Genomic DNA, 22,594 nt, shown 5'->3' with positions numbered 1-22,594 from the left:
GCTGATGTCCATAATCTGTCCCTTCCCTTGCAGAAACATCTAATAACAGCACAGTGTATCCCTGAGGGTTTTAAAGGAATCTGTGAGAACGGGGGGAGGCAGATTTCAGAAGAGGCTGAGCAGGAATTTACACAGTCCAAGCACCACTGCAGTTAGTCAGCTCCAGGGCTGTGTGTGCAGCCTGATGTCTCCTGCTGTAGCAGCAGCAGAAACATAGGGAAGATCACAACAGTTCCAGCCTCTGTGAGAATTTCAGATAAAGTCTGGTAACTCTGGACACAAAACTGTCCTCAAAAGTCTTCCTGTGGCTTCAAGACCTTCTGGCATTTTCCTGCACTTATGTGTGAGAGTGTATAATTTGTTCATTCAGTATAAAAAGTTTTGGTTTGGAGTAATTTATAGTAATCTCAGATAAATTACTTCTTATTCCCTCATTTTTTGTTGCCAACTCCTGTAATCAGAAAACTCCTCCTCAAGATCGCCTGAGTCTGGTCAGAAAACTGCAGATTGCAAACCACCCTGTTTCATTTTACCTGTCTCCCAAACAGCTGCCATCAATCCAACTTTAGAAAAGGGAATGTGTATTTCACCCTTCCACTTCCTCCTGCCAAACATCAATTTCACAAACTCCATTCCCATGTCTGACAACACCAGTTAATCCCTATCAAAATTCACAATTTCAGGAGAGTTTAAGAGTATATATGAGATACCAGGAAATGGAAAATAGCAGAGCTTTCTCATAAGCTGGAGAATTCAATTTAAATACACATATACTTAGAGATTTCAAGCACACTTCCCCGCACAATGCAAAAATAATCAGGCTGGGTACTGCTAGCATTTGGAGGTGCTAGGCCACTACAGAAACTGTCTCCTTCATATTCAGCAAAGTATGAAAATCAACCCCATGCTCTCTTTTCTTCTCACAGCTCAGCTCAGGGCTCATAGGATGCCAGGAGCCTCACTGCAGCCTTCTGCTCCTGAACAAATGTCATGGGGCAGAGATAAATCCAACAACTTCCCCACTCCCTCTGGACTTTAGTACAGCTACTTTGTGCTTTAATTGCACAAAGCCATTCATGAGTAGGGCTGCTGGCAGCGGTGAGTTAGCCTGGCAGGAGGGAGAGCAGGGTCAGTTCAGTCCCCGGCCACTTCTCCGAGCTGTATCACAGACGGCGGCTGCCCCGTGCAGACTCGTGGGGAAAATCCAGAGCTGTGGCTATGCCAGTCCACCCCATGGAGGATCTGGCCCAAGGCTGTCCAAATGACCTTAACTGCGTGTTCCTACACTGTGGGATTTTTTATCTCCTCAGAGGACACAACAAGACTGTGTTTAAGTCTACCCAAGAGAGAAAACAAAGCCTGCCAGGGAATACTGTTGCTGCTCCTAAGCACCTTGGGGTACTGGCTCTGGAGCAAAAAAAAAAACCCCACAGCTATTTGAGTCAAAGGGCAATGCAATGCTGGCATGTGAGCAAGTGCACATAGACTACCCAAGTGTAAAATTCAGGCTGCAAACTGGGAGGAATGTCCCAACACGGAGGACAGGGTGGCCCTGGGACAGTCTTTCAGTTAGGGCAGAGGACAAATCAGCTGAGCTCAGTTCAAACTGATGCTCAGCTTGTTTATCTGCTGTGTTAGGGGGACCTCACTAATATGTAGGATGTGGCATCTCCAGCCACAAGGGAGAAAACTGGAAGCCCCAGGAGATGTCTCTTTGGTTCTGTGTTCTGGACTTTTCCTATGTGGATGAACATTCAGATATTTGAACAGTTGAGAAAGGTAGATCTTATCTCTTGTCACTCCCACTAAAGAAGAGAAGGGCTGGAAACTGTTTGCTAGAAACATTTCAAGTATCATCATTAACAATAATGTCCCTAGAGCTTGCTGTCTCCTTCTGAGTGTGTGTGTCTTGTGTGTGTGTGCTTTTGCATGTAGAACATTTCTCTCACGCATTTAAATCAGGGGGACCTGCTGTAACCTCTGTGAAGTAGGTGGCACGAGGGTGGTGCAAAGCAGTGGAAATAAATCAGAATATATCAAACAGCCAAAACCAGAGCTCATCTACTCAGTTCTGACTTCTGCTGAGTGTTGCCACTGCCAGAGGAGGTTTTGGGCACCAGTTTAAGTCTTTAATGGCCAAGTGCTGCCATCATCTTCTGTCAGTTTGTGCTCTTGAATTCCAAAGAAGCTCCTGCTGGTGATTGCAGCTCTAGATACAGCTCTGCATGAACTTCACAATCAGAACAGTTAATTTTTAGATTGTTCTGTTCAGAAAGTGGGTGGTTTTCACACACAGTAAACATCAGCTTTGTTGTTAAAAAAACATTAAAAAGGCAGCTACATGATTCCATTGTAAGTTCTTTACTGTGCCCTGTTTCGTCTGCTTCTCTGTGGTATGAACACATTAATGTGGAAGTGTAGAGAAATGTTTTATTAGGAGAGGTAAACCTTAATTTTCTTATGGTTCTGGTTTATTTCGGGGTTCATATATTACACATGCACGCTAAAAAGACCGACCAGCTAAAAATAATGTTTCGCTAAGAGTTTATCTCAGGATGCTTAGTGATGATTTATCTCCCCTGATATTGACATAACTGGTCAATTGCCCAGAACTCCGAACTTATTGCAGCCTATTGTGTTTTTCATGAGTATCTGGCAAGATGCTTCGCTGTGATTTTACAAAACGTATTAAAAAGGAGAGATCTCAGGCAGTTACAGCCCCATCCAGCCGGCATTACTCAGCTAAAACATCTCCACGAGCGTAAGAGATTTCTCTGAATTCCATAGTATGGTGTCCCTGCAGTATAAAAACTCACATGTTTACACTGCTAATTGAATGTGTCTGATTTTCCTTTTCAGCGATTTGTTTTAAATCATGGGACATGTTTTTTTTTTTTTTTTTTTTTAATGTTTCTATCTAATGGCTACTTCTCAGCGACCTTCTACAAGTAGGCATCTTAGGTAAGTTTAGTCCCTGAAATACAATGACAGACTAATGGCACTGAAACCTTCTCTGTGCCTACTCTCAAAGCAGCTCTTCTTACGGTATGTGCGTGCATATAAACGTATATGTTTCCACCCACATTTCCATGTCTCTCTCCATCTTGGATCTGGAAAAATCATCTCCCTTTTCAGAGGGGAAGACTGCCTGGGTTCAGTGCTCCGGCTCTGCGCCGAGGCAGCCAACGGGGAGAACACGTCGGGCTGGGCAGAACGGGACGAACGCGCTCACTGGACCTGCCAGAGCCGCCGACCAGACCCAAGGAACACAAACACGGAGCGCGGGACAAAGTCCTGGAATAATTTTAAGACGGATTCAGCCCCGCGCCGTGAAGGAGCGCCGACACCGACGGTGAGCTGCAACCTCCCGCCAGCGCTCCCGCCCGGAGCCTGCGCGGCCCCGAGAAGCCGCGGGACTGCCGGGACTTGCGGCCATCGCGGGACTACAGCTCCCAGCGGCCCCGGCCGGTGCGCGGGGGCCGCTGGGAGTCACGCTGTGTTTATCGGCGAGGCTCCGCCCCGCCGCGCGAGCGGTGGCGTCACCCTCGCGAGCCTCCCTCGCTCCCCGTGGGCTGGTTAATATTCATGAGCCGCGCGCGCGCGGGAGCGGCGGACGGCGGCGGGATCGCTCGCTCCTCGCCCGCCTGCCTCCCTCCCTAATGGCGCTGGCGACAGCCGGGCAGCGGGACTGAGCCAGGCACCGGCGGAATGCTTCCCGCGGCTGCTACGTAATCGCCCCCCACCCCCGGGACGCGGCGCCGCGTTCCGCTCGCCCCCCCCCGCGCCGCGCCGAGCGGCGCTCCCAGCAGGGCGGCGGCGGCGGCATCCCCGGCCCCGCGGCGATGGAGCCCGCGCAGCAGCGAGCGGCAGAAGCCCCGGCGGCGGGAAGCGGGCGGGGAGAGCCGGAGAGCGGCTCCCCGGGCAGGAGGAGTCAGGCGGAGAGCGGCACGGAGCCGTCGGGCGGCGGCGGGCAGCTGGACGGCAAAGCAGCCGGCGGCCAGCGGCGGAGGCGAGGGGGAGCCGGCGGCTTCGCTCCTCCCGCGGCACTGGCGGCCAGCGGGACTCCGGCGGCCCCCGGCGGGGCCGGCAGCGCTAACTCCCTGCTCCTGCGGCGGGGGAGGTTGAAGAGGAACCTCTCCGCCGCCTCCCCCTCTGCCGGAGGCGCCCCGGCCCCCTCGCTGGGCACCCGCAGCTTGGACAGGAAGGCGCTGCTGCTGCTGAAGCCGCCCCGGCAGCTACAGCCCCTGCAGCCCCCGGAGCGGGACTGGGTGCGGCGGGACCTGCAGCGGGGCTGCGTCCACGTCTACGAGCGGCACATGAACTGCTACCTGCGCCCGGTGCTCTGCACCCTGGAGACCACGGCGGCCGAGGTAGCCGCCCGGCTGCAGCAGCTCGGCCACCGGGGCGGCAGCAGCGTGGTGCGAGTGCTGGGCAAGGCGGGCGCGCCGCCGCCGCAACCCCCGCCCGAGCCGCCGGCGGGCCCCGCCGAGGCGCCGCCCGAGCCCGCGGCCGAGGGGCTGCGGCCGCAGCTGGACGAGAAGCCCCGGAGCCGGCGGGGGATGCGGAGCGGGCTGTCCGGAGGAGGCTGCGGGGAAGCGGCGCGGCCCGACCGCCTGCCGCTGTGCAGCGGCGCCGAGGAGAGCGACTTGGCCGGCGGCCGGCCGAGCCCGGCGCCCTCCGACTTGAGCCCCGGGGCGCCGCCGGCCGAACTGTACCTTGCCGGGCCGCCGCTTTCCTGCCCCTCCCTGCTGGGGGAGCTGGGGCCGGCCGGCTCCGACACCGAGAGCTTCAGCCCCAGCGCCGAGAGCGTCTCCGACCGGCTGGACCCCTACAGCAGCGGCGGCGGCGGTGGCTCGTCCTCTTCGGACGAGCTGGAGGTGGAGCCGGCGCCCCCCGACGGGGTGGAAGAAGCAGGTGCGGGGCCGGGCCAGGGCCCCCCCTGCCCGGGGGAGCTGCCCCCGGGGCGGGCAGTGGGGGTGCCGGCGGGCGCGGCCGGCGGGCGGGAGCAGCCAGCGGGGCCGCCCGCCCTGTATGTACAGCTGCACGGGGAGACCAGCCGGCGGCTGGAGGCCCACGAGAAGCCGCTGCAGATCCAGAACGACTACCTCTCCCAGCTGGGCTTCCGGGACCTGTGGCGGGTGCAGGAGGAGGGCATGGACTCGGAGACCGGCTGCCTCATCCGCTTCTACGCCGGTGAGTGGGGCTGGGGGGCGATCGTGGGGAAGGGCAGGGAGCCGCGCCCACCGCCCCGGCTGTTGGCGCGGCGGGCGCCGGGGTGAGCGGAGGGCGAGCGGGCGGCTGGGCGCTGCTCCTCTGCCGGGCCGTCCCCTGTCACGGGGAAGGTGGCCCGGGGCCGTCCCCTGTCACGGGGAGGGCGGCCCGCGGGTGTCTCCGCGCCGCGCCTGGGAGGGGCCGTGCCGGGAGGTCCCCGGCGGCGGCGGGAAGCGCTCCCCGAGCCGGCTGGCGGGAGAAGCCGCGGTGTCAGCGGCGCTCAGGCTGCTCCATCCAGCCCTGTGCCCGGGGCTACCTCCCCTTCTTTCAGCGCCTCGGCAATGGAGGTCGCGCTTGTGTTGTTTTCCCGTTCCCAGCAGCGGTGCTGAGCGTTCGAGGTTAAATCAGCCTTAATCTACTACTGCTTTCCCTAGTGACGGGGAATTGCATCGGTGCCGCTGCCGGGCACGGGAGGTCGAAGGTTCGTTCCACATGTTTGCGGGATGCCGGCAGCTGGCTCACGGTTTAGTGGAGCTGTGTGCTCGCTCCGGGGAGCACCGAGCCCGCCCCATGGCGGAGCCGAGGGCACGGCCGGCTCGCTCCCAAAGGGGGAATGCCCGCAGTTCTTGCTCCTGAAATAGGTTACCACAGTACGGTGGCTGCCTGAGCTGAGAGCGGTGCATGCCTGCAAACAAGATCCTGGGATTGGCTTTCTGCGTTGTTGGCATCAGTTTTTCCCGTTAGAGTGGTGGGAGTTCACTGAGAGACTGAGGGCAGCAAGCGAGAGAAGTAGGGAAGCACAGGTCATGGTCTTTGGAAGCGGAGTGGTCAAAACCTTTATAATGAAAAGGGAGAAGCTTTGTAATGCAGCTTTGCTGTTACAACATACAGTACAGAATTTGGAGAGTGTTGGGTGGAAAAGTTAGCTCCCACGTTGTAATTATGCAACCTTCTGCAGTTTTAGGGAGGTTTAAAAATACCTTGTGTGTCAGTTGAGTTGGTTTGTGTAAAAGACTTACTGTGATCTCGGAACTTCTTGGGTTTTAACTATCCTGTACAACTCTTCAAAAAGAAGACATTGTTTAATGTCCAAGTATGCATTCAGACACCTTGTCAGTTTTCCCGTGAAACAGGTAAATGTGATATCCCAAGATGAGGTCATGCTAGCAAAGTAGCACATGCCATCCATCCCCTTGCTGGGTTGGTTGAGCAGAATGGTCCTTCAATGAACCGTGAGAATTCAGTGCTTTAACTTTGAAAAATAGAGAGCTTCTTTTCTCGAGTGAATTCCACTGAATGTCAAACGGAGTCGGTAATGGTGGGGTGGGAAGGAGAACAGTACGCTGGATAAGTGCCCTTTTTTATTCAGAAGAGAATGTGGGAGTGGTGGAAAGTGGTCAATTCAGCTTTTCTTCAGATTTTTCTGATTGTACAATGACCGTGGGATAACGAGTGCAAAAGTAGCATTTGTTAAAGGAATTGACAGAAATAGGTTAGATGCATTGGGGTTAGAAAGTAGCTTAAAATACTTTTTTTTTCAGATCATGATTGTGGTCTTTTGTGTTTCTTTGCCTGCTCTTGAGGATGGAAGTCAGCAGGTGATACTGGGAGGGATGTTGCTTCCTTTATTTCCACTCCCACCCCACCATTAAATGGGGATGCACATACGTGTTTTAAATTGGGACAGCTGTGTGCCTCCTTTTCTAACAGGATGTGTTCTAAAGAAAACACAATCAGGAAACACAGCAAAGTCTTACACACAGTTAAGCCTGTTTGCATGTAGTTTTAATGCATTAAATGATTAATTATACATGCTAAATGAGGATGTTCCAGCTTTGTTTTATTTCAGTGTCTCAACTTGACTGCTAATGTAGCTCGTACATTTTAGACTTCCTTGTACAAAACTACTGGATAGAAGGATATTTCTGTGAGCATACATAGGATTAAATTAATGCAAATTTCTTACGCAAGTTCATATGCTAACAAGTATGCCTCTGTACTTCAAAAGTGCAGCGTTTTTTGAAATCCTTATCTCTTTGAGGAGATCTGTGATCAACATCTAAAACACCTGTGATCAGGTGCTTGTAACAGAAAGGTTGCAGCATTTAAGGTACCAGGCCAGCCAAAAAACAGCTAAAAAAATATTACTGACACATAATTATACTGATTTTATGTAACTGTCTTGGCAAGTTATAGCTGCTTCCTTATTTTATACAAACAAGATGAAAGGGAGGGAAGGAGAGACACTTAAAAAGAATACACACCAAATTAACGCTGGAAAAGGGAGTGATTTTTTTGGCCCCAAAGTTAAGTGTTTTGCTTAGGAGAAATACCTTTTTAATAAATGATCCTCCAGGATCATACCCTAAGGAAAGTTCTAAAACAGTGATTTCCTGTTTGCCTAGGACTTCGTTGATTTAAGTGGCCTGGCTTGTCCCAGTGGATAGAGAACCACTAGCATCTCTATCCCTGTAATTTCCTGCAAGCTATCTCAGTAGGATTTGGTGATACTTGTCTTTTACTGATGTGAAATGATCTAAACCTAGGTTGGATTTATTGCATTGCTTCTAAAAGGAATTCTTTCACCTAATCCCCCTGGAGTAGGGAGAGAAGAAGAGAGCAAAGTGATGACTTTGGTTTTTTTATTTTATTTCTGAGGCGAGACAGTTTTAAGACTGGAAGATGATTGTACTGAAACTTACCATTACAAATTCCACACAAGACAATACAGCAAATAGTTGTAGTGATTGCTGTAGGCTGGTAATTTCTCCTGTTGTGGAATCTGGAAAACACAGATTAAAAAATTATTGCTAGGGGAACTGCAGAGAATTAGATTTTTCTGCTATGACAAAACAGTTTTCTTAATAAATAGCAGTCCACAAATATTCTGTAAATGAAATATCTGGTCTTTTAAAAACCCTCAAAACCAAAATGGGACACTAAGAACGTAAAAGTGCTTCCTGTACATTGCCTTGGTTTGTTTCAGAATGTAGTTAGTGCATGTTTATTCTGGTGTCTCCTCTCATTTTCTTCCTTAAGAGTGTGAATGTGCTTGATTTCATCGGTGTCTTGACTCCTAAGCATTAAATGGATAATACCTCTGCTAAAACAAAATCCCTTACAGCTTTAAGGGGCTGATCCTACTTGTAACATCAATTTGAGCAAAACTGAGTACTAGGGATTGGTCAGGCATGTCAGTTTTTCTCTCTGTTGAAATCTACCTTAACAAAAGATAATGTCCTCAAAGTTTGAAATACTTAATCTCTATTTAAAAGGCCATGGTTAAATAGCTCTCTGCTGAGATACTGTGTGACGGAATTATGGAACTGTGTAAGAATCCATAGTGCAATTACAGTTGTGATATTGTCTCTGGGAGACCGATTAGGTCAGACTTCCTAAACTATTCCTAAAACCTCAAGAGTGGCTGTGATCCAGAAGGCTTCTTGCAAACAAGTTCTAATATTCCTTATTGCTTTGTAAAAATAATTGTTGTTGCAGTAGCCTTGACGTTCCAGTAATTTGCATGTGGAATGAAAACCAGACTAATACAACAGTCTCATTAAAAGCTGCAAAACTGCTTATTTGTTTTAGATCAAAAATAAGCATGGAATTATATGCAGTGCTGTGTTCTGGAGCTTCTGCATGGCAAGAAGCGTGAGTAATATGATCCTGGTCTTGGAGACTGGTTCAGTACAATGGGTGTTTGAGGCTTTTTTGTTTCAGTGCTGAAAGGTAATGTTTCTGATTCTGGCACTTGGCCACCATTAAATTCTCTGCCCCCTGATGTGACATAGGGCTTCTGCACCTGCCGGTGTCATCAAATATATCAATTTTTCAGTAGGTGATTGCCTATAGGCAGAATACTAAGAAATGCCAGATGTAATTAAGGGTGTTAATTTTGCATCTGGCTGTCAGATGTTATTTGAGAAGAGATCCTTTTGGCTCACGTGGCCTTTTAGAAAGCTGTGAAGAAAAATGAATCTAGCTTGGTCTTGAAGTATAAGTGATGCTGTTCTGTCCAGTGAAGAAAAAGGGGGAAGATCTTGTGTCAGGATCGGTTGCAGTGCTCTGAGCAATTGCATTTGCTTGCCTTCTTTAAAAAATGTACACCTTGTAGTTGGGGTCATACTGAGACTTCCAGTTAGATGGATGGAAACACGGTTTTAGATGCTTAGTTTAGAAGGTGCCAGACGCCTGGCAGTGCAGAGCTTTGTGGAATGTGTTGAATTGCTGACTGCTGTTTATGCTACTTGGTGAATAACTCAGTTCAGCTATTTAATACGTTGATAAACTTGATTTAAGGTGACTAAGTGCCGTTATGGGGGGGAAGCATGCCAGAGACACTCTTTTTATTATTGAGTGTGGGAGAGCAGTTGTGCCCTAAAGAGTTGCTTTTGGAGCACTTGACATAGTTCTGACATCTCGTATCTTTAACGTGAAAGGAATTAATTCGCATTAATGTGAATGGATGTCTTTTTGCAGGTGTGATTGGACAGGAGAGGTCTCCGTGAACTTGTCTGAAACTGAAAGGAAAAACAACCTCTGCCTAGGACTGCTATGATCCTAATTTTTTTTTTCTTCCTAACGTGACTCAGATGAACATTCTTTACCTTGTAATCATTTATGTGTTGGCATGTCCTGCAGAGAGAAGTAATACCTAAAATTTTCCTCTTTGGGAAACTCACTTTTCAGCTACATAGCAGTTTATATCTGGGCTTGGTCCATGTTGGTCCCAAGATAATGACATTTCTAGTCCTGTTCTGTAGGAGAGTTTAAAATGGTTGCATTGCCTTTGGCTGGCTCCGCCTGTGCATAGCCGTTTGCTTATCTTCTGTTGGAATGGGGTCTTTCTGAGGTAGGCAGCTTTCAGGGGGCTCTGGGCTCCTACAAAGGAGGAGCCATGCAGATAATGCTGGAATGCTGGTGCAGCCACAGCTGAGCTTTGGTATGTGACAGCTGTTAAGTACAATGGTCTTTGCAACTTTTAAATTCTGTTGTACTCCTGGCTGGCATCCATAACTTAAGTACGTGTTAAGTACCGACACGGGAGATTTTAGTGTGATGTACATAGCAGTTACTATGTATACTGAATATGTAGTACCTAATTTGGTACATCCAGGAGCTGAATTTCTTCACTGCTGCAGCACAGAACATGGCATTCTTTCTCCTTTCTTTTCTCTTAATGTATTTTGATACTGTCACTGTATTGTCACAATTTTTACCAGTTATTCCTCCCCCCCCTTTTTTTAATGGTATGAACATCCTCTTGATGATGGAATAGCTGATATACCTAAGAGCCCTTCTCTAATTAAAGCATCCATCTGTTCTATTAGTACACTGACAGATTGCTATGCATCTAAAGCACTACATGGTTCTTGGGAAGGTACTACTTAATAGTACGAAAAAAAGGATTAATTCGATCCAGTGTTAGCAACTGGTGTGTGCTTCTTAACTATCAAAACCTACTTTGATAGTTAAAAAAATCTCTTTATAAAACAATATAAAGAGATATTTATTTGTTATTTAAGTGGTCCTGTAGAAGACAGGCATGTATAAGATAACCTGCCTGAGCAGGTCAATTTGAAAAATATATGCATACAGAATTCCACAGAACTTTAGAGATGGAAATCCTGGAGACTGCTGCTTCTTATACTCAGCTTTCTAATTTGGAGGGAGCCTGTGCCTCACATACTTACAGCTTCATTTTCCTCTGTGTTTAAGGGGTAATCATTTTGAATAACTATTTAAGCTATTAGTTTGTTAATTTAGGGGGGGAAAAGAAATAGAAACCAAAGACTGACCGACTGTGCAAAGGAAGGATAGTTTGACTTAGTCTGCAGTGTTTCATTATTTCACTGCTTGTGGAATGAGGTGCACTGGCATTTTAGTTCAGATCAAAGTGCTCGTGTACTTGTTTTCAGCTTCCCTTGAGTCAGTTTCATTGCTGTATTTTAGAGCTTTTGCTCAAATGAGGATTTGCACTCTGAGAAGCCGCTTGTCTGGAGTAGCTCTGTAATAACTGTATTTTTAACCCAGAAAACTGAATGCTGTAGCTACCTTTGAGGGTATGTTGGTAAAATATTTTGTGTGTGTATTCAAATGGAATAGATTTTGATGCTTCAAGTCAGTTGCAGTTTGTGTGGGGAAACTTAACCCAAGTAAAAACGGTAGGGTGTGGTGTACCAAAACATCTTCAGGTTTGTAAACTTCACTGTCTTGGCGATACGTTTCCAGCTTAGTTTTTACTTCTCCGAGATGTTTAAGAGAAATGCAACCGACCTTCATAAACACCTAAAATGTTTTAAACTCACTGAGAAATGAATGTGTTTTAACTTTTTCTATATTTGTCTTTAAGACAGGAATTCTGAAACACTGAGATATTCACAGAATATTTAAAAAACATCGCAGGAGTTTTAAAAAAAACAAACAATGATATCTTTTTTATGAAAATCATCAGAGAGTTTGGAAACCTGTTAAAATTACAACTGCATGGTAGTGTTGGAATAGTGTATAGATTTGAGGTAGTTAAGGTCTATAAAGTTTGGCAGAAAATTTTTGTGCTTCATTCCAAAATGCCAACTCTTATTCTTTCCGTAACTTTTGTCCTTAAATAGCTTTTCTGAACAGTTGAATTAGCTGTAGCATTGCCTTTTTTGTGAGAATAATCTATACATTTTTCACTAGAAAATAACCTGTATTCATTGTAGATATTTTTTTCAATTAGTCTGGCATTTATCCACCATGGTATCCTAACATAGATACCACCTTCTAAAAATAACTCGTGGCAGATTTGAATTGAACATTTTCCCACTGATTGCTGTTACATACTGACGTCACCTTAGGTATCTGAGAATTTTAAACTTAAGTATTGTTATTTATGATATATTTTATTTAACTCTTTGTCTACTTTTTATCATATGTGTGCTGCATGGTAAACTGTGAATGTAAAGGAAAAGCATTACTTGCTGCTTGGAATATTGCAGCTGTTGTACCATCATGGAGGGATGTATGTGGGTTTTGCTCAAGTTCCATTCAGGATTTCAGATTGGCAAAATGAATGGTAGAACTGGTTTTCTGTGGTGTTTGTGCTGTCACAGCCACTGTGGTGTTTGGTTTTTTTTTTAAAGAAGGCACTGTCAGTAATCACCCTTTGGGGTCTTGTCTGTTATCCAGCATGGATATGGTCACCAGGGCCCTCTGTAGTCCCTGCCACTGTCACATAAAATCATTTAGTTACGTAAGGGGATAGTCCAAGTTCTTTATGGCAGTTGTCCCAACCAGGATTCCTTTTGCTTCCCTGGTTAGCTAGTCCTGACCTTGGGGTCTGATGGTTGGGACTTTCTGCTCCCATGGATGGGGTAAGATGTGGAAGAATGGGAATGGTACATAATCTCTTGGGGGTTTTGTACCCCCCTTCCTGCTCCATCCCCCCATTATTTAGGGGGCAAAAATTGTTCTTTGGAGGACATTGCATTTAAAAATCACAACTTTAAAATCAGGAAGAAAGACCTCCTGGAGTGAAGTCATTTTATTTCACAACATAGCATACTCTTCTTTGAAGCTTTTTCTGTCGATAGGGAAGTAAAATTTCTTCCAGCTGGCTTTGACTTATTTGGAGGGATGCTGAAAATACTCATTGCTCAACTAACTGTGTGTTCCTCGATTTGACAGCTAAGAATAACTATTTACATATTGATGCAAAATACTGAGTTTCAGGGAATTTTTGTCTCCAGCTTTATCTAGTTTAGTTTTTGGTAGAAGGAAAATTAAAATTGTGCAAGTGGGCAAGATTTTTAGAGTTTAAGTCGAGGTGTTTTTGTGGGCCAGAGGTAAATTTGTTCCTCTGCAGGGTATTAATTGTTCTTGGTCTTGTTCAGTGGCAACTGGAATCTTCAGCTTTACTAGGCTCTGGATTGTAGTCATAATTCTCAAAAGCCCATAATAGCTACTTGAACCGGTTCTTCTCATCTTCAAGCACTCCAAATGCTGTGCCAACTTATTTAAATAAAGACAAAACAATGGGTCTTGGTCCAGGGGGTAATGAGGAGCTGGAATGCCTTTGAAGTTCAGGACCCTGGGCTGTAGGTGTAATTTACATAAACCTCATTATGTAATCTGAATGCAATTTCTCTTCCTGTTTGTTTGATTTATGAAGCTTTGTGTCCGAAGAGAAAGAGATAGTAAGACCTGTAATTAAGATAAGTGGCAGGCCACTCCTTTTCTGAATGTGTGCTCTGGGGAGGAGAAAATGTAGATGCAGCATTAAGGGTAGAACAGAACCTGTGATTCAGGCACCTTCAGTTGATTAGTATAATTCTGACTCTTTTCCTTTGAAAAAGCTACATGCTTCTTTAAACAATAACTATGCCTAGTTCAAACTGTTATTGGCTCTAATATAAATGGTACAGAAAAGTTTGGAAGTCCTTACCAGCAGCAATTTTGCTTTTATATACACCATGGAGGAGCTCTATCTAAGCAGCTCTCCTGAGTTTTAGAGCTGCCTTGAAAGTTTTAAGTATCTAAGTGGACAGTGAGTTTTCTGATCAGAATTGTGCGCAGTGACATTTTGTTGCTCTCATTCAAGCACTTGCTTTGTCTCACTGCCCGATCCTCTCTAACCTTTTTATTACAGCAGATAGTAAGTAGGAGCACTGCATTTGTGCTTAGAGTCCTACAAGCAGCAAAGCTAACTATGTGTGCAACCTACTTGCTTATTAGATGATTGATCAGCTGAACCAGTGACTCCTTATCATGAGTTCCTTATGATTATCGACTCAAATTCATACAATTGTGGAGGTTGTAAAAGACCTCCAAGGTCATTGAATCCAACCTTTGATTGAACACCTCCATGCCAACTAAACACTAAGTGCCATGTCCTGTTGTTTATTGGATGCTTCCAGGGATGGTGACTTCACCACCTTCCTGGATGGGCTATTCCAATGCCTGACCATCCTTTCAGTGAATAAATTCTTCCTGATTCCAACTTGAGTCTCACCTGGTGTAGCTTGAGGCCATTTTCTCTTGTCCTGTCACTTGTTGCCTGGAAAAAGAGACCACCATCCACCTGGCTACACCCTCCTTTCAGGCAGTTTTAGAGGGTGATAAGGTCCCCACTGAACTTTCTTTTCTTCCAGGCTAAACAGCCCCAGCTCCCACAGGTACTTCTCACTGGACTTGTGCTGCAGACCTTTCACCAGCTCCAGTGTCCTTCTCTGGACGTGCTCCAGCCCCTCAATGTCCTTCTTGCTGTGAGGGGCCCAGAACTGGACACAGGATTCACAGTGCAGCTTCAGCAGTGCTGGGTACAGGGGACAATCCCTGCCCTGCTCCTGCTGTCCACACAAGTGCTGATACAGGCCAAGATGCACTTGGCCTTTCTGGCCACCTGGGCATACGCTGGCTCATGTTCAGCTGCTGTCAAACAGCACCTGCAGGTCCTTTTCCACCTGGCAGCTTTCCAGCCTGTACCCACAGCCTGTAGCTCTGCATGTTGTGACTGAAGTGCAGGACTAGTAAGTGATGGAGGAAAGTATTTTAGCTTGTTGTGTGTTACTTAGTGGGACAGACAGACCTCTAGGGGGCATCAGTGAGCAATCATTTTATTTGTGAAACTTTTTAGGTTGGCTCAGGCATAATTACTGTGTGTCAGTGTTGACTTTCTGCATCTACGTCTGTTTGCTTTCATGCTATGAAGCTTGTCTGATGAAATAAAGATGTTAATGACAAAGTGTTAAGAATGAAGTGGTGGAACATCTGGAAGATGGCTAGCATGTCTAATGAACTGAAGTTAACAATCTAGGAGCTCTTGGTTTCTTCTGGTACCAGTATTTCGTGGTCACAAACAATAAAGCATGATCGTTTGCAGGTTGCAAACAGGATGTGTCTCAAAGAGAAGTTAATCATATATGTGTGGGAGATGCAATTTAACATTTCAGAAATACAAACAGGAGTTTGTTGAAAGCTTTGCAGTATGTATGTAATTATACAAAATTGTTCCTGAGTTGAGGACTTCTAAATGGTAGATGCATGGTTGTCTGGATTAAAAATGGATTATTTAGAAGTAGACCTGAGTTTATGTCCTTTCAGAGCAAGCAGTTAACATTTTTGTCTTGGGTGTCCTAGCTAATAAAAGAAAATACCGACTAAAAAAATTTGAAGTCTCCAAGCTCTAGGAAGTTGGTGGAATGTGTTTTATCTTTTTTTATTTTTTTAAATTTTTTTCCTTCCTTTTTGTTTGTTTGTTCTGTTTTTGTTTTATGGGTGAAGTAGGTGGGTTTGTTTGATGGCATGAAAAACACGTTTCTTCTCTGTATAAATTAAAGTACCTATAGTCTGTACATTCCCTGTGAATAAACAGAAGGTTAATGTGGTACATTTCAGACTATCAAATACAGAAAGTGTTTCCATTTCATGACTTCAAGAACAATGGTATCATCTGTATAAGCATATTCATCCCTACTAAGATTAGACTGTAACACTGAGAACTGCTTGGTGTGTGTGTGTCTTTAATCTCCTTAATCAAATGACAATGTTAATTCCTGCTAATACAAGAAGAGTACATTAAATTATTTTACTTTATGGTTATGTATTCAATGTGTCTCTTTTAAGAAAAATGCTTCAGAATGCTTCTTTTCTGAATCTTTGTGATAAAAGATCCTAGTTTATTTTGAAACTTGCAGCTTCTTGTAATTGAAATCTAAAATGAAATAATATTGATCAGTATCACTAGATACTGTAGTACAGAGATTAAGACAGCTTGTAGCCTGCAGTAGACTAGGCCATACTCTTCTGTGAGTGTCTGAGTAGATGTTTCTCTGCTGGAACCCGAGGTATATTTCATGTTTAATTTGCAGCACGGGGTGGATATGATCCTTTGTGCAGTGCTCCACTGGAATGTGAGCAGTTTCAGCACCTCTTGCTGCTTCAGTTCTATGTTAATAGGAGATAGATTCTGAGTTCCTGGCAAATAACTGATACTACTTTCTTACACTGTGGAAATGGGGAATGCAGATTTGTCACCTTAGTTGTGAACAGCACTGTCTTGAGAGTGTCAGCAGATTGCAAAGCAGAGATCAACTGTAGATCCTTTCAGCCCAGAACAGGCAGCTAGATGCTTCTCCCTGCTTTGCCTTATTTTTATTTTTTCTGTCTTTTTTCCTACTTGTCTTTTTTTGTAGTGCTTTTATTTTTCTTCTTTTTCTGTTTTTCCTTTTTGTTTTTTTCCTTCCCGCCTTCTTTTCCTCTTTCCTTCCCCCCCCCCCCCACCCCCCTCCCACTTTCCTTTTCCTACTGGAGGTTTTTGGACATTCTTGGCTGCATTTACCAACTCAGCCTTTTTGTACATTTTTAGTCTTCTTATTGAAGATTTTGAAGGGTTTCTTTTCAATATGCATGTATCAGCAGGCCTCTTTGTGTATTCCTCATTCTCCTGTGCTTGTATCTGTAAGGCTGTGTATCCAACAGTTCCACTGCATTACTTGTGGAGAAGAGCATTTGTTCTGGCATAGCTAACACAGAGCTGCAAAAATAAGTAAGTAAAATTCTCTCCAGAAAGTGACAGCACATGGCTGTAACAAATTGCTGTCTATATATGTCAACAGTGTAGGATCAGGCAATAGTGTAGTCAAAAGAGATAAAAAGAAAGAGCCTTAAAGCAGTTTAAGGTGACTATACCTTTATATTACAGGAATATAAATTTGAAAAGATTTTAGGGGTTTTTTTTTGTTTTAATAAAATCTCCTCTGTCACGTATCCTGTTCTTCATCCAGCAGAGGATCTCTAGCAAATGTAGAGTTTTAAAAGGGAAGGTTTGTGGCCTGGGTTGTCTGTTATAAGAATTTGTAAACTGATTATGACATAAAGGAAAAAAAGGCTGATTTTGCATAGTAAGAACTCTGGCTGATGGTAGAAGAGTTCATGCTCTTATAGCCTTTGAACCTAGAATTGGATGTACTGATTCTTTAGTATTAGACTGACTTGTAAACAGTGGTATTACATGCAGCACATCCTTAAAGCTTCTGCTTTTTAGGAATGCATACAGCAGACATGGAGGAGAATCAGCATTTGGCACTGCTCTCACGTTTGCTGTCACCAGCTAAGCTAGACATGATCAACTGGACAAGTTGAATAAAACGTGCAGTTAACCATCATTGTCCTTTCTGAATTGTGAACAAAGGTGCTGCTAGGGAGTATTGTACAGGGAAAGTCTAGTCTCCTCTTGTAGCCCTGAAAAAGGTAGGATTCCTGGTAAGCAGGTCCTTGGACCTCAGTGTTCAGACTTCTGTCCAGAAGAGGATTGCATGCTAACCATATGAATTTCAATGGAGCAAGTGCCAGATTCTACATCTGGAATGTTGGAGCTCTAGATGGCACACAACCTGGGAAATGAGGGGCTGGAGAGAAGCCTCACAGAAAGAGATCTGGGGATCCTGGTCAATGGCAAGTAGAATATGAGTCTGCAGTGTGCCTTTACAGCCATAAGGGCTTGGCAGCATCCTGAGGTGCATCAGGCACAGCACCACCAGCCAGCTGAGAGAGGGGATTGTCCTGCTCTGCTCTGCACTGGTGCAGCCTCGCCTTGAACACTGTGTGCAGTTTTGGGCACCACAGTATAAGAAAGATTTCAAGCCATTGAAAAGAGTTCAAAGGAGGGCTGCAGAGATGGTGAAGACCTAGAGTGGGAAGCCTTTTGAGGAGCAGCTGAGGTCAACTTGGTTTGTTCAGCCTGGAGAAGAGGAGACTGAGGGGGAAATCTCATTGTAGCCTACAGCTTCCCACTAAGGAGAAGCTGAGGGGCAGGCACTGATCTCCTCTCATCTGTGACCAGTGACAGGACCCAAGGGAATGGAATGAAGCTGTGTCAGGGGAGGTTTAGGCTGGATGTTAGGAAACCACCAGAATGTGGTTGGACATTGGAAAAGGCTCTCCAGGGAAGTGGTCGTGGCACCAGGCCTGCAAGAGTTCAGGAAGTGTTTGGACAACGTTTTCAGATACATGGCGTGATTCTTGTGGCTGTTGTGTGCTGGGTCAGGAGCTGGACTTCAATGACCTTGTGGGTCCCTTACAACTCAGAATATTCTATGATTCTATATGTCCTTGTTCCTGGTGAAACAAGAACAACTGTAATTTTAGTAGAGGTGAACTGTTCCTGCATCTATGTGTTCTTTATTTTGTGAGTTTCTTAACCATGTTGCAGTTGAAGCTGGGGAATTGCCTTTCCAGGTGTGGTACTGTTAGTTCAAGTTTGTTCCATTACTGTGTGTGTAGGTAATCCTTAATTAGAGATGGTATTTAACATGCCCTTCAGTAGGTTCTTTGGCAATTGTACCTTGGCACTATGGATTTCTGGTTGCACTGGCCTTTTTCTTCACATTTTTCACATTCAGGTTTTACTTTAGCTCATATCCACTAATTTTCATATACAGCATCTTCTCAGTTGAAAATCCTTTGGACTGGTCTCTGCAGACATGATTTTTGCTTTGCAGCAAAAGACATGGTTGTCTGAAGATGGTTGGAGACTAATGTCTAACTTTCCTTCCTAATGTAGATGCTGTCCATACCAAAACAAATGCTGTGGCCTAAAGTCTTTTATGCCCACTTTTTATTTTTATAAACCCACCAACCTTTTTGTAGCAGACATGTCTGAATATAATGATGTCTTCATCCATAGCCAGGAAATACTGCAATACCCTTACTTTCCTAATGAAATATTAGACAAACCTTGTCTTATCATTCATGCATAAACATCCTGTTCTGTCTTTTTGGATTTTCTTGTGCATTTGCTTTTCCACACTGGAGTTACAGTTGTCCTTTGGCAGCTGATGCTGAGGAGAATACAGCCCTGTGGGACTGTGCAGGCAGGCACACCTGGCAGTTTTGCTCTGGATGAGAATATTTGCTTCCCTTCTTGGTAGTGAAAAGCGTGATGGTAGCTAGTTGCAGGTCTCATTAGCTCATGCCAGCATGGCCATTACCCTGAGCATTTCACTGTGGTTGATGAGATGTAGGGCTGTCACCTTTCTGGCAAGGCACAAGGGTGAGGTGCTGCTGTCTCACGTGTGCCAGCCTGGGTCCCCAGATTGCAAGCATGGCTAGCTGAAGTGTAAAAATGAGTGCACAGTGCTCTGGGTCATTTTGATCTTTCCCTGTGTGTGCTATTCTTGCCCTATCCATTTTCTTGTGTGTATGTGAGGCTGTTGAGAGATTTGATGAGCAACAGAGTCCTCAGTTAGAGGAAGCTGCTCTGACTTGGTTTCCTAATGACCTGCAAGGCAGATTGCTGAGTGCATTTGTTCCTTGGTAGTTATAAAGGGGGGGAAGGTCGCACATGATGGGGGAAAAAAGAGTTTTTGCATCTCTCTGGTTGTTGGTAGTTGTTACTCTTATTAATGTGTGTGCTTTGGTTTTTACTGAAGGCACTTGAAGTGAAAAGAGGGTTTGAATGCTGATATATGAGTTCATCCAGTTAACAGAGATAAATACAGCTGTAGACTGCTTGCAAGTGTCATGAGTCTCGTGGTGAGGGAAGAGCAAAGGTAAAAATGTGGGAGAGAAGCTCGGCTTGTCTCAGGCTAGCTGATGAGGACTCTTGCCTGCAGGTAGAGCAGTGCTGTGCCACCATCGGCAGCTCTGCTGGATCTGGCAGCAGAGTGCTGGTGACATCACCCTGAGGAGAGGGAGAAGGTTAGGCAGAGTCACTGGGGCTGCTTGTTCTGCGCAGGCACTCGGGGAAAGGGTTTCTTTCGTATGCTGTCTAATAGATTCAGCCTTTTATTTTATAATATAATTAAATAACCAAGCCTTTGTGAGGCTCCTGAATTCCTTTAATTTAGCGGCAGCACAGAAGCTGAATTCAGAGTATTCATGGGCCTGTACTATCTCCCTGACTACTTGCCAGGTCTATTCATGCTGTTCTGAGTGCAGGAAGTTCTCACATTCATTCAGGGTTGGGGGTTGGGGGTGGAAGGCGTTGTGTGGTTGGCTTTTTTTTTTTTTGTAAGCAAGGGAAATGGTTATAAGGAAAATTCTTCAGCAATTCCCTGGGACCAATTTACCAACTGTTAATCTGTGAGTAAATAATGGGAACAGTTTATACACTTGGCAGCTCTTGAGAAAGAGCAAAGAATCATGAGAAGTTCACAGTCCACAGCCCCAAGATAGCTGAATCCTTTGGTATGTTCGGATTTGTCTGAACAGGGATAGATTAGCACTTTTTTTGCTATCACATGTAATCTTAGATATTCTGAAGGGCTGAGTTTGATGAGGAAAACTTTATGCTGGCATGTGGTGGCTGGCTGCTTACATTTAACTTGCTCAAGTTAAATAGTCCTTTTTCTATTTGAGTTTTAAGGCTCTAGCCAATATGTTTGTTGTCCATAGACTGTTACTAATGGTCTCTCAAGGAGGGGATGAGGAAGTGAACTTGCTGCCTGGTGAGAAGAAAGCTGGTACAGTGGCTTTCCTTTGGGTCAGGGAAGGGGAGAGAGAGAGGGGACAAGAAGGTGAAAGAAAACTCAGAAAGCAATTACTAAATCAAAACTAGTAATCAAAGCTACAAATTGCTCTGCAAACTTAAGCATTCATTTCACTTCTCAGGAGCTGTGTCACATCTCTGATCTGTGGTCTCTAATCTTTATAGCTAGATACCACAGTGATAGACATTACTGACATGTGCAAAGGGCATTGGAAAAGGGAAAGTGGCATATTGGTGTGGGTTTTCTGCTGTTATGGCTGAGGCATTGAGGAAAGCACACAGCTATCTAGGATGAGTATAGCAGGATTTGGGCAAGTTGCCATTTTCACCAAAACAAACAGATTTGGGGTGGTACAGACCCTTCTGGTATTTGCTTGTTAACAAGTCTTTGGATTGTCTGTTGGAAAATGGAGAGAGAAGTGCTTGATGGAACAGTGGATATACATGATTTGGTACCTGAATAGCAAGAAAGTCCATAGATAAAAAGCTTTTTATGTAGACAGGGTGGGCTACATCTAGCATATTTCATCTGGAAACTGAATTGGAGGTGGGAACCCAAAGTTTGTGTGTCTGGCTCATAGCATGTGGTGAAGTATGTGTTTTTATGCTGGTGTATAAAGCCTGCAAGCCACTGTACCCTTAAAAATAATGTTTTAAACTTGGATTACCTTAAAGCTAAGTAATCACCTTTATAAGGTTCCACCTTTATTGGGATCCTGGCGTGTGTAGGACTTAAGCATTGCCCTGCTGTGAGACTTAATTTGAAACTCTGATGCTTTTGTAGGACAGCTTCCTCCTGAAAACTGCATTGTGTTTTTGAGTTTCATTCTGTTCCTTTCTAGTTTCTATATGGGAAAGGATTGAGCTTATTACTCCATCAATGAGTATTTTGGCTGTTTTTGTTCTTTTCCTTTTCCATGCTCTAGCTTGCAAGTTTTAGAGATCAGTCTGACTTACTTTTCACGAGATAACAAGTCTTGTGAATGAAGTAGCTTTCCCAAGGTGTCATTGGTTCTGGATTGTGGTCTGTTGAGAATCCATTTACATATGGATTATGGCACCTGTTACCACACGTGCAGCTGAGAAAGTAGTGCCAAGTGTCTGGATTGTTCTAGCAAAAACAAGGAAGCAAGAAGTGAAAAATTGTTCCTAATAAATAGCCTCTTCATACTGCTTTTTGCTCTCCAACTTTCAAACAAGGAGTTTTGAATTCTGTTTTCTATCATAAATACTGGTGCTGAATATCCATGGCAGCTTTCCTTTTAGAACAGCTTACCATTTTAAGCTCTGAAAGTACTGTGGCAGCTTTACTTTTTACAGATTTATATTAAAAACCTTCTGCTTGCCTGTATGTATTAAATTACACATTATGTGTAAGGTTTTAATCTCTTCAAAGTTAGAAGGTCACTACTTAAACTTACTTTGTGAACCCAATTTCATAACAAGACTAAAAAGTGCATGCAAGTACAGATTTGCTTCAAGGTTGGTTTTCTGGTATTTTTTCAACACCTTATGAAAGTCTTCAGCAAAATGAAGTTAAATAGCTTCAGCTATTCCACACATTCTTGAGTACTGGAGGAGGGGAGTGTGTCAGTGGAGGGGAGATTTACAAGTAAAACTCCTGTTGCCAGGCAGCCATAGAAGTGCGTTGGCATCACTTGGAAATGAGTGCAAATTATGGGTTACTGTTGAAGCAGAGTGGACAATGGAGATAAAAAGAGTGTTAAGAGAAACTTGACTGTTTTGAAATTAGCTTGTTTCACCTTCCAGAATAGGGGACATTAAAGTTAAGGTAACTACCTTTGAAAGTCTGAAAGTACTGTGAGTAAGAGGAGAGCTGGGCTACACAGAAAGTGTAATTCCTATCCTTTTTTAATTATTATAGCATGTTCTGGTGAGCTGATGATTGCT

The 22,594-nt window shown here is 44.9% G+C and overlaps 1 protein-coding gene across 1 annotated transcript in view; it reads left to right on the top strand.

Annotated features, from left to right (window-relative positions):
* The first annotated feature begins 3,532 nt into the window (after positions 1-3,532).
* PHLPP1 (PH domain and leucine rich repeat protein phosphatase 1) overlaps positions 3,533-22,594 on the top strand; it is a 136,910-nt gene continuing 117,848 nt past the window's right edge. The window contains exon 1 of the mRNA XM_071453407.1: positions 3,533-5,193. Within this exon, the coding sequence (XP_071309508.1) occupies positions 3,843-5,193 (1,351 nt within the window). The 5' untranslated portion in view covers positions 3,533-3,842. The remainder of the gene's footprint in view (positions 5,194-22,594) is intronic.

The sequence above is a fragment of the Agelaius tricolor genome, unplaced genomic scaffold (assembly GCF_023055355.1).
Source record: "Agelaius tricolor isolate 1412-34295 unplaced genomic scaffold, bAgeTri1.0.p SCAF_2, whole genome shotgun sequence".
NCBI classification, from domain to species: domain Eukaryota; kingdom Metazoa; phylum Chordata; class Aves; order Passeriformes; family Icteridae; genus Agelaius; species Agelaius tricolor.
The sequence above is the reverse complement of the archived record's forward strand: the minus strand, read 5'-3'. Positions and strand labels throughout refer to the sequence as shown.